Raw genomic sequence first — 12,273 nt, 5'->3', positions numbered from 1 at the left:
CCTACATCAAAGGGTCGTAAGCTTCAAAGAGATCATAGTGCTCAGTAAATCCTAACCTGCCATACAAATATTAGTTATTGTTGTAGGAGTGGAGAGGGGTTTGAGACATGCAAAGGCATGAGAAATTGATGCTTACTTCTGGGTATGGGAACAGATCATGAAAGGCTGCATGGAGAAATGGGACTTGGCCGAGGTTTTGACGAGACAGAAAAAGTTGAGCAAGTTGAAATGAGAAAGGAGTATGGCCCCGGTCAAAGGGGCAGCCTGCATAAAGTCAAAGAAGCAGCAGAAGTCAAAATGGGACTGGCTACTTATTGTGTTTGTCTGGAACAGAGAGTGCATGAATAGGAATCTTGTGAAATAAATAACAGAAAGTGTGGTCTGAGCCTCGTTGTAGATGGGTTAGAGAGTCTGCATTTTATCTCATTGATCAATGCCTGCTTAAAAGAGTGTAGAGTGGCAGAGTAAAGGCATTAAAAGTCTGCTTTAACAAGCCCATTTCAGGAGCGATATGAAGGGTGGTTTGGAGAGGAAAGAGAAGGGAGGCCAGAAGACCAATTAGGAATGTTCTATCACTAGGCAGGAGGAGATGAGGACCCAAGCTTGAGTCACAGAGAAGGGGAGGGAAGAAGATGCTATAAATACAGAATGGTAATGTATTGGCAGCTGATGGGATATGGGAGATGAAAGATCAAGATTATAGGACTTGGGACTGGAAGGCATGTTGGAGACCAGTGAGTCCTGCCCTCTTGTTTTATAGGAGAAGAGACTAAAGATGAGATGGGGAAAAGTGACCTGCCTACGTTCACACAGGAAGTCAGTGGCAGAGCTAAGATATAAATCCAAGTCTTTGGAGTGCAAATCCAGTGCTCTTCCTATGACACCAGGCCACAAGAAAGACTGCCTGTGTATCATCCCTATAATTTTTAATCTGTTGAAAGTGAAATATTATGAAAATAGGTTTATAAAACTAAGGAAATTGTGATTCAAATCTTAGCTATGCTCATTATGGCAAAGATTTCAGAAGACTATAAGTTCTGACATTTCAAAATTATACTGCATTTAAAGTAACTCAGAAAAGAACCAAGGCAAATCTGTCATTTGTCGTTATAACAACAGATGAAATGTGTGCATATGTAACATACATTTTAACTATGATTCTATACATATATGTACACATGCATTCTAGCTATTATATATGTCTATATGCATGTATAATATACATTTCAGCTACGCTTATATATACATACATTTGAACCATTATCACAAATACCTATATACATATGTAATATACATTTCAGCAATTGTTACATATTGTATATTAGTAATATATAACATGTAAGATATTATAACATGTTACACATACATGCACGTCTCATTTCAAGGTTTATGAAGCACTCTATGTACGCTATCTTGTTTAAACCTCACAACCCAGTGAGCTCCTTACTAATGGTATTCTCATCCCCATTTTACAGCTGAGAAAACTAAGTCTCAGAGCGGTTCGGTGATTTGCTAGTGATGCCATTGCTAGTACTCATCAAGGGCAGGGTTAGAAACCTGGCCCTCCTGATTCCACACCATCTGTTCTCTTTGCCATATCTGGCTGTTTCCTTGTTCTGAAAACACACAAAAACTGAGAGAAGAAAATTGTTGGTTGTTGTTGTGGTACCTTGGTAAAAGCTGCATGAGACTGCAGCCACCATTCTCTGAGGACACGTCCCCGGGGGCCCAGCGGTGTCTGTCTCACAAAGCAGGATGTTGTCTTCATCCCCTCGGCAGTGGGTGCTGCTCCAGTGAATGGGAAGGAGGCCCCGTTCAGACATTGGGGTCTGCTTGGCTGTCCCTTTGGCCCTGGGAGAGAAAACCACAGTTAAGTTATGAAATAAGCATCTGAGCCTGTGGGTTTGGGAGTAGGAGAGGGAAGGAAAGGGAAAAGAGCTTTTTAGGAAATTAAGATGTCAGATCAAAACTTGGGCAAACCAGCCACAGTAACTTCATTCTTTTTACTAGTTCTGCAAGACTTTTAATTTTTACAGATCTTTTAAAATAAACACTAGCTCTTTAATTTGGGGGCAGAAAAGGACCCTTGCCAATAGCCCCTAATTAAAGGAGAGAAATCAGCCATGGTTCTCAAGCACAGTTCTGATCAGTCACCCTCCTACTCAATAATCCCCAGCGGCTCCCTGTTCATTACCTCTACGACTCAATGGAAACTGCTCTGTCTGGTAGTGAAAGTTCTTCCTGCCTTTCCCTTCCATAGTCCAGCCAAACTGGCTTTCTTGGTGACTGTCCCCATGACATTTCATCTTGTCTCTTCCTGCCTTTGCACTGCCTATCCCCTAGGCCTGGAAGGCACTCCCTCCTTGTGACTCAAGCTTCTTTTGTGATTCAGCTGGAATATCAACTTCTACCTGATGGACACTGCCCCTTCCCCTAAGTCCCTCCCCATAATTACTGGTCCTCTGCTTTATGTGTGTTTTGTACATGTACATGTACACGCATGCACACACATAACTCTGTCACAATGTTTCCCCTATTGGAGTATAAGCTCCCTGAGGTCTTTGTTTCCCAAGAGCCTAGCACATAGTAGGTGCTTACTAAACGTTTATTGCCTGACTAAGTGACCAACAGGCCAACTTCTCACACAGATGGTTTCTTATCTGCTCCCCAGCAGCCCTCTCCTGAATCCACGGACCATTGGGCATTGGTTTCATACAGCCCCCAACCAAGCATGAGTGTCCTTGTCCTAACAAAGAAATGGTAAGAGTGGGCAGTAGCACTGGCAAAGCCTTTCCCCTAAGAGAGAGAGGACAGAAATACATGGCTTCACACATTGGGCCAACTGCATCTTTTCAGGAGCAGGTCAAGAAAAACAGAATTATTGGTGTGAGAGAAAAGGCACAAAGCAGATTGGCATGGTAGAATGTTCATGGATTTAGGGCCAGAAGGGACAGTAGAGATGTCTGTTCCAAGGACAAGGAACAGAGGCCCAGAGCAGCTAGGTGACATGCCCAGGGTCACACAGCTGGCATGTATCCAAGGAAAACTTTGTATCTAGGTTTTCTTGACTCCATGTCCAGTGCCTACCATACCATACCAGCTCTCGTTAAGACCTCTGGTTTCAGTTCTGTCACTAACCACAACAATCTCTTTGGGTCTCCATTTCATCATTGGTAAAATAAGTGGCTGTATTTCAGGTGATCTGCTGCATGACATAATCCCTCTGGGCTTTAGTTTCCCCCTTTGGAAATTGAAGGCATTTGACTCAATGGTGTCTAAAGGACCCACGTGCTCTAAATGTATAATCTATGATCCTTGGGCCATTAGAGGGTGTGAAAGAGCCCTAATAATCCCTCACATTTAGATAGTGCTGAAAGAGCTGTCCTGACAACCCTGTATTAGCACCCCCAATGTACAGAGGGGGAAACAGAGGCTCAGGCATATTACACAAGCCACCCATAGGCACACATCTGGTCCTAAGTGTGGATTTGAACCTAGATTTCCTAAATCCAAGTTAAATATCCTTTCCACTCCATCATCCTCCAACATTCTGTGACTATAGGAACATAGCAGGACATTGGAGTACCACATTTCCAAAGTCCTTTCTAAGGTTCCATTTTGGGGAGAATTTGTATACAACTAGTATCAAAGCTAAAAGTTAAATAAATGATCTGAGAGAAGATCAGTTCCTGATGAAAATAACAAATGTTGGCCAGGAAGAATATGAAGCTGATTGCCCAAGAACCAGACTGGATCCAGATGGATCTCAACTCATGTCATCTAATCTGCAGATTTTAGAAGAAATTGCTTTGAATGAATCCAGACTAATATGAAATATTCTAAATACTCATTCTAATGGGCATCCACCCAGAATGATGCCACTCCTGACAGTAAATCTGGTGGCACATTTAAGGTCCTGTGACAGATGCCAAGACTGTCCATTATGGCAGCAACAAAGGTGGGTTAGCCCGAGGTGGCAACATGAGGAAAGGAATGACATGCAGAGGGATGGCTGGAGCAATCTCACTGACTTCTGGGAACTTCATGGCTTTTCCAAATGATAAAAAAAACCAAAACCCACTCCCAGCTATTACAACGATCCTCATTACCTAGGCTTGCAGAGGGGTTCAATGACTTGCCCTGGGTCACACAACTCCTAAGTATCTGAGGCAGGATTTGAACCTGGACCTGTTTGACCCCAAGACTTGTGCCCTCCCCCACCATGCCACACTGCCTCTCCTCTCTAAGACCTTCCACTTCAGTCTCAGTATTGTGTTCTTCTTTCCTTCATTCCTCAGTTAATAAGATGGGTTTTTTTTCCTCCAGAGATCAGTTTTAAAAAGGAAATAATTTATGCCCTTCTCATTTACACACAAGCTCATAGCTGGAAGGGACTTGAGGTCAGTTAGCTCAATCCCCTCATTTTACATTGAAGGAAACTAGAGAAGGTCCAGAGACTGGCCCAAGGTCCTAAAGAGCAACCACCACTACAAACACTAAGGATTCACACAAAACACATCAATCTCTCCCCTCACTTACATACTCCCTGGGGCAAACAGCAGGCACACAGATAAGCACAGAGATCTCATTTATATAGATCTTCTCTCAAACCTTGTAGGGCCTCAGTTTGCCCACCTGTAAAATGAGGGGGCTTGACCAGGTGGTCACTCCTATGATGGCAGTCTACCCAAGTCTGCCCATCCTGGTTGATGCTTGTCCACATACCCCTATGATGTGTTCATTGGTTGGGCTGCGGAGGCAGCAGGATGAAATAAGCCAATGCAAAGAGACCTCCCTCACTTTCTGTTGATGTCATGAAGATACTACTGGAGCCATAGGCAGTCCATGGTCATCACTCCCCTTTGTCACTTGACCAGGCATCTTTCTCTTTGGATTATAAATTAAAGGGAGAACCTTAGTAACTAGTGAAACAAGGGATGCTTTGCACAAGGGGCGGTAGAAATTGAACCTTGAAGGAAGGTCAGGATTCTGAGAAGCCAAGGTGCCAGGAAGGAGGACAGTGTGGGTCAATACATCTAGACAAGGAGTGGCATGCAGACAAGGACTGTGGCAATGTCAAGGATTAAGGCCCAAGCTAGAATGACAGCCACAAGAGAGTGGAGATGTGGGCTCCTCCTCCTCCTTGGAGACCTTTAAGCAGAAACCAAGTGACCATTTGTTGGGTACGTTATAGTGGGGATTTCTTTTGTGCATGGGTTGAGCCAGATAGCTTCTTAGGGCCCTTCCAACTCCCAAATTCTGTGGTCCTAGGGACGGGTGCCAAATACGTGGTAGATGTACAAATGGTTCAGCAGATGCAGGATAGGAACCAACTTCCCCAAACTCCAAATCCAGGGGTCTGTATGGGTTACGTAAAGGAACGCCTGGTATTGACCAGGCCAGGGGATTTTGTAAACCTCTCCCTGCTCCATTCTCAGGAAGTAAAGCCGTAAGTCTGCTTTCCTAGGTCAGCATCAACTGTCACTTGTCCACCCACAACTGGTCATTGGCAAGAAGTGTCAGGGAAGCATCTGAGCCATGACTGACTGAAGGGACCTGCCCTCACTGCCTCCTCTTTCCTGAGCAGTAATTCTAAGGGGAAATGTCTATGCTAATTTGGCATGCAATTAATTAACCCTGTCCCTTGCTCCCCTGAGCCTGCTGGTCACAAAGTATATTAGAAATCTATTCTTGAAATCAAAAGTTAATCATCTAGAATTAAATGTCACTAAAAAGATCTCAGTTTCTCACATTCTCAGCCTTTCATGTGACTGAGAGCAGAAATCAGAAGACTTTACTGGATTTTACATCTGGAGAACCAAAGGACCTCAGAGCCCAGTCTGTCAGTCAAGAAGCACTTACTATGAACTTACTACATGTAGATACAAAGAAATGCGGAGCTAGCCTGTGCTCTTAGGACCTTACATCCAAGAGGGAAAAACAGCATGGCAACAACTAGGTACATCCTGGTTATATACAGAACACTTGGAAAGCAATCTGAGAAGAGAAGGCACTGACAGGTGGAGGTACCAGGTTATCCCATACAGATACTTTTTACAGATGAGGAAACTGAGGCCCAGGGAAGTGAAGTGATTAATCCCCAGGTCACAGATCTGGTATCGGAAGGGCCAGAAGCCATGTAGGGAAGCCTTCTTATTTTACACCTGAGAACAATTAAATGTAAGGAGCATGGTGAAGTGATTTATCCATGTTCACACAAGTGGTAAGTGGCAGAAGTGAGGTTTGAACCTTGTTTTTCTGACTCTAGAGTACTTTCCACCCAGATCCTAGGAACTTTAACTAGATTTCATTAGCTTATGAGGGTATAGCTCTAAAGTTGGAAGTTATCTCAGAACCCATTCCAGCCATACTGATTTTACAGTTGAGGAAACCGAGGTTCTTTTAAGTAACTTTCCCAAGGCCACCCAAGTAGTTGGGACTCCAAAAAGTGCTCTTAAGTCCTAGTCATTTTAGCTGAATTTGGCCAATCCACTGAGTTTCAACATTGATCAAAACACTCTCACTTATAGAAATTAATCTTTTTTTTTAAAAATAGTGGTATCCAGGCACACTCACCTCCAGTAACCTCAAGGTTCCTGTATCTACTCTTCCCTTTGCTCTTATTTGCCCTTAGATAGTGAGCTTCTATCTTGGAAATATCTATCTTGGAAATGAACTGTGAACCTCCCCAATGTAGCACAAGATGGTGGTCATATCTACTCTGCACTGTATTGCCACAGTAGCTCAGGGCCCAGAGACTGAATTTGTAAGCCTGAACCAACCCTACAATATAGCATGTGAAGGCCCTCCTCACCCCTTGTATTATTCCCATGATCTCTTAATTGGTCTTTCCATCTGTAATCTCTCTCCAATCCAATCCCTCCTCCACTCAGCCACCTGAGCAGTATTCCTAAAGAACAAATTTGACAAAGTCACTGCCCTGCTCAAGGAACATCTAGGATAAAATGCAAACTCCTCAATTTGGCCATTAAATGTTCATCATGATCTGACTTGTATTTACCTTTTCAGACTTATTTCACCATGCTGTCCTTCATGTATTTCACATTCCAACCAAACTGGTGCATACCCTATACAGGAAAGCCCATCTCCTACCTCCGAGCCTTTACACAGCCTGTCCCCCTAACTCCTCACCTCCACCTCTAAGACCCCCTAGTTTCCTCAGGCTCAGTTTTAGAGTCCCTTTCTACACAAGGTCTATTCCAATCTCTTTTTCCCTCCCCAAAGTTGCTAATGACCTCCAGTGACTTTATATTTACTTAGGATATATCTGTATTTATTTATCGCAGTCAATCCATCAATCCTCAAGCATTTATCAAGCACCACGAATTGCACTTAGCACTGCCTTCCTCATAAGAATGTAGCTGGGCACACGTAAGGAGAGACAGATTATGAAGAAGATAGATATGGATACAAAGCAGCTTCATGTAAGGTAGTTGGAGAGGGAGGGCCCTCTGTTCAGAGGATGGATTAGACAGGGAAAGCCCCAAGTCCATTTGGGAAGCTGCTGAGGTTGTGCAGGTGAGGGGATGAAGGTCCATACTAGGCCAACAGCCCTACGAGTGAAGGAAAGGGGAAGAGGAGAGCTGGCCAGCCGTGGGGATAATGGCTTCCCACTTCCTGGAGGTCTGGCTATGAGGTGATCCTGGGGTGCTGTTCGCTGGGCAGGTTGGAGGGGCATTCTTAGGTCTGGGTTGGGCTAGAGGGTCTCTGGGGAGCATTTCACCTCCTGTAAAAGCAACAGGGTCTTCAACACAGTTCAGTTGGGGAGGAAGGGTCAGGGCTCCTTCCTCTGCTTCCTTTCCTGAATTGGGGTGGACAGGGACCACACCCAAGGGACCCACTCAGGAGACCTAGGCCCCAGACTTCCAACTACCTACTTTGTGGGATGGACTTTGGGATTAGAATCTTTGTTGCAAATATTTTAGGTGCAGTGGAAGCGTGTTACATGCAAAGCTGGCGTCCCAGGAGGGGGTGGTATCCCCAAGCAGTAGAAGAAACACAAACTCTAAGTCCTGAAAAATGCACTTTTTCTTCTAAAGACCAGAGAAGGCCTTGGATCACTCAGCTCCCAGCACCTGCTGCATTGGACAGCTTGGCGGGACTGAGGCTATCTGAGGTATGTTTGTCCCTGGGGCTTTTCCATTTAGAGATTGAGTTTTCATAGTGATGTTTTAGGATGGGCAGCGAGAGGGCAAGATTTTAATTTTGCACGCCAAAAGAATCCTCTAGGTTTGCCTTAGGATCATACAGCTGGTAGGGGCATTGGAGGTCATCAACTCTAGCCTCTTTATTTTACAAAGGAGGCAACTGAGGCCCAGAGAGGCAAGTGACTGGTCCATGGTCACACTGTGAGGAAGCTTCAGAGGCAGGACTTGGATCTGACTCCAGGCCAGTGCTCTGCTCACTCTCTACGTTCTTCCTCTTACTCTATCTCACAAAGTCTTTCCCAATCCCCTCAGGTCGTGTGTGTGTGTGTGTGTGTGTGTGTGTGTGTGTGTGTGTGTGTGTGTGTGTGTGTGTGTGTTCTGTCTCTCGCCCCACCTGTCTCTGTGTGTGTATGTGTGTGCGCATGTGTGTCTCTCTCCCTATCTCTCTGTATGTCTGCCTCTCTCCTTATCTGTCTGTCGCATGTGTGTATGTCTTTCTGTCTCTCTTCCCAGTCAAATGTAAACCCCTTGAGGAAAGGGTCTAGTTCATTACTGCCTTTGCCTTCCCCAATGCCTGGCCCACAGGAGACATTTAAAGTTTGTTGAATTAAATTGACCTGGAAACTCACCCAAAATTCAGCTGGCGACAGATGACAGACGCAGCACCATCATCCCAATCGCTGCTGCAGATCGTCCCCCAGACTCCTCTGGAATACACTTCCACAGTACCTTCAAATTCATTTTTCCCGCCTCGGAGACGCACTGACCCTAAAGAGGAAAGAAAGGCCCCAGTTCCTTAGTACAAGAACCAATCCGGACAGGGCTGGCATTTGGTAGCACTTCATAAATGCTTGTTAATTGCTTGACTATTTGACCGACCATAGCCTGAGATTTCTGTGCAATGGTAGTAGCCCCAAGTCTGACAGATTCTGAGACCCCCCCCCCTTCCCAGCATGAGGCACTGACTTTAAGTAAGCATTTAAAAAGCAGCTGCTAATTAGTATACTGACGGGGGAGCTCATGACGCCTCCCAGCAATCTTAGACAAGCAGATGGGTGAATTCAGATTTAGTGGGGGTGGAGAGGAGCAGGATTCCTGCACAACCGCAATCCTAGAAGGAATGATGGGCCCTCTTCAAGGGGGGGTGGACAGTAGCCCTGGGCGGGGGGAGTGGGTGGGCTCCACTGCCAGGCCCATAACTAATTGTGGGACCTTGAAATTGGCCATTTTACACACCCTGGGCCTCAGTTCTCTTACAAAGTAAGGGGTGGTCTAATGGGAGGCAGGTACATCCAAGACCCATTAGCTTGTGTGGCTGATCTGATGCCATCTCTACCCAAGGAAGGCACCGGGAACTTTCTCTTAGTAGAATCTCAAGGAGGCACAAGGGAAACGGGGCATGGGTGGAGCATCTCTAATGGGCTCCAACTGGTTAATTGGGAAGACTTGTTCTGCAGGAAGGCTTGTCAGCATCTTCCTAAAGGCGGTCAGCTTCACCTACTTAATCTTTGTCTCATTCTTGTCTGGGGGAGCACAGTGACTCTTGCTTGTGGCATCCAGAGAGAGGTTATGTAGTCAAGGGTGATGGCCTTCAGGCCTTCTTCCCAGTTGATGCCATGTCCCTCCCTCCTTACCCCAGCCCCCAGGGATGGACCCTCTCTCCTTGGCCTTGTGCTTTGCCTGTTTCTGTTATGGACAGAGGGAGTGACACTGCACAACTTCATGAGCTGGCAGGGTCCTCAGGGTACCTTGGGCCAAGAGTTCCAGGCTGGGTTTTGCATCCAGGGCAACATCAAGGAGCAATCCTTAGGAGTGACTTTTGAAATCCCTAGCCCAGTGGGGATTCTGGACATGAACTTGGTAGGGTATTCTGCAGTGTAAGGGAAGAAATGACCCAAAGTTTTAGCCAACTTTCCCAGGGACAGAAGTGGTGTAGGGGAGATCAGGTATTAGAGGATGTGTTTGTTTCTTTATCCTTACTGTAGCTTTGGAGGAAACATCACTTTGTAAAACTAATGGATGGTAAGTGGAGAAACGGATCTGGGGTGCTAATCATGGGCCCTTAACAACAGAAGGGACACAGCTGGCAAGGGCCTCAGCCCAAGGCAGAGATGAAAAGATTCCTGATGCTGGAGGTATCCTAGTATCCTGATGGGGGGCTGTGGCAAGCCCAGCTCTGGAAGAGAAGGACAAGCTGACTGCTTACAGGAGAACAGATGTAGGGCCAGACGAGGAAATCGAAGCTCAGAATGAATGACTAACCCACCAAATTGTGTGTTCATTCATTCACTCCATTCATTCATTCATTCATTCATTCATTCATTCATTCATTCATTCATTCATTCTGTCCTTTACCCCTAGGGGCCCAAAGTGGAAACAGAAATCCATCCTTGAAGGCAAAAGTTAGGAAGCTAAGGTTAAACTTCACTGAAAGCTGTTTCTCACATTCTCCACCTCTCTAGTGTTCCTGACAGATGTCTTATCATGCTAAGACAAGATCTATCTACAGATGCAAAAGACCTCAGAGTCCAGTCCCTCACTCACCCAACAAGCATTTACCAAGCATTCACTCTGCGAGGATACAAGGAAAGGCAAACATAGCTTGTACCCTCAAGGACCTTTGATTCCAATGGGAGAGATGGCATGTACAGGCAAGCTGTGCACATGGGACAAGCAAGACCATCTGACAACAGCTATCCATCCTCCCAGAATTAACTGGCGGAGGCACCAGGCTATCCAGCTTCCTCATTTCACAGAGGAGGAAACTGAGGCCTGGGGAGCCTCAGTGACTTGACCAAGGTCATATGTAGTAGAAGCAGAGATCTAGAGCTGGGAGGGGCCTCAGAGGTCACCTAGTCACTCCCTATCATTTCACAGATGAGACAACTGAGGCCCAAGGAGAATCCTGTGAACCTCAGGATAGGAGCGCCTATGTTAGAGGCAAGACTTCCAGTCTTCTGATTTCAAATGTTATATTCTTTCCTTTTCATGCAACCTGTGAGTCCACACACACACACACACACACACACACACATACACACACACACACACACACACACTGCCTCAGAGTAATTTTTTAAAGTCCCTGTAGTGACTGTGTAGTCTGCTGGGTAGTAGACTCTTTGGGACCCCATTTGGGGTTTTCTTCACGGAGATATTGGAAGGGTTTGCCATTTCCTTCTCTAGCTCATGCTACAGATAAGGAAACTGAGGCAAACAGAGTGAAGTGACTTGCCCAATAAGTGCCTGAGGCTGGATTTGAACTCATGAAAATGATGAATCTTCCTGACTCCAGGCACTCTATCCCAATATGGCACCACCTAGCTGCCTGAAATCAAACAAAAGACTAATGAAAATCTCAAGTCTCGTGCTATGTCTCTCCCAGTTCTTCCCCAATGAAGAAACAAAGATGCATTTAAACAGAAACAGATCATCCAAACCTGGATATCTTTAGAACCTCACTAAATGGGAGGAATTGACCGGTCAATCGGAATGACTAACACTGTCAAGGAAAAGTTTTTGTAATGGGGATGGGGACCAGCAGGTGAAGTCCTTAGAGCCCATCCTGGTGGGCTATGCAGAGTTCAAATAGTCAATGCCTGCTTCCATTCCAGTATCTGAAGGCTTGGCCGAGACCAGCTAAGGGACTGGTGACAGCACAGACAGTCAGCTAGCCCTTTAAGGCTTGTTAACTCACGGACCCTCACAACAACCCTGTGAGGAAGGGGCTATGATTGTCCGCCCTTCACAGATGAGGAAACTGAGGCCCAGAGTGGTTAAGTGACCTGTCTAGAGTCACAGAGTGAGTAAGTGTCTGAGGTAGGATAGAAGACTTTTGGTTGGCTGAGGAGATGGATGGCCCGTAAGATGCTGAGCCAGAACTGGGTAGGCATATGTGAATAGTGATCTGCCAGTCTCTTGGCTCTTTTGGGTTCTTTTTCTTTCTTGGGGAAGAATAAGGCTAAAGTCTGTGAGCCACTGGGTGGAAGGCAGGCCTGCTGCCGGTTGGTGCCATTGCTGAGCTACTGTATCTCCCACCTGGTCACCATGCGTCAGCAAACACATGTCGCCTCTGTTTCTTTTATGTTTGTTCTTTCCTGATTTT

General features: G+C 45.7%; 1 protein-coding gene across 2 annotated transcripts in view; it reads right to left on the bottom strand.

Moving 5' to 3' along the window:
• The window catches only part of PRSS12 (serine protease 12), a 77,636-nt gene that overhangs the window by 42,757 nt on the left and 22,606 nt on the right, over positions 1–12,273 (bottom strand). For both annotated transcript variants that reach the window (XM_072625375.1, XM_072625377.1), the window contains exons 2-3: positions 8,798–8,936; positions 1,670–1,851 (exon numbers count right to left, since the gene is read on the bottom strand). In XM_072625375.1, the coding sequence (XP_072481476.1) occupies positions 1,670–1,851; positions 8,798–8,936 (321 nt within the window). The remainder of the gene's footprint in view (positions 1–1,669; positions 1,852–8,797; positions 8,937–12,273) is intronic.

Source organism: Notamacropus eugenii, chromosome 7 (genome assembly GCF_028372415.1).
Source record: "Notamacropus eugenii isolate mMacEug1 chromosome 7, mMacEug1.pri_v2, whole genome shotgun sequence".
In the NCBI taxonomy this organism is placed as follows: domain Eukaryota; kingdom Metazoa; phylum Chordata; class Mammalia; order Diprotodontia; family Macropodidae; genus Notamacropus; species Notamacropus eugenii.
This window is presented reverse-complemented; position numbering and strand designations above follow the sequence as displayed.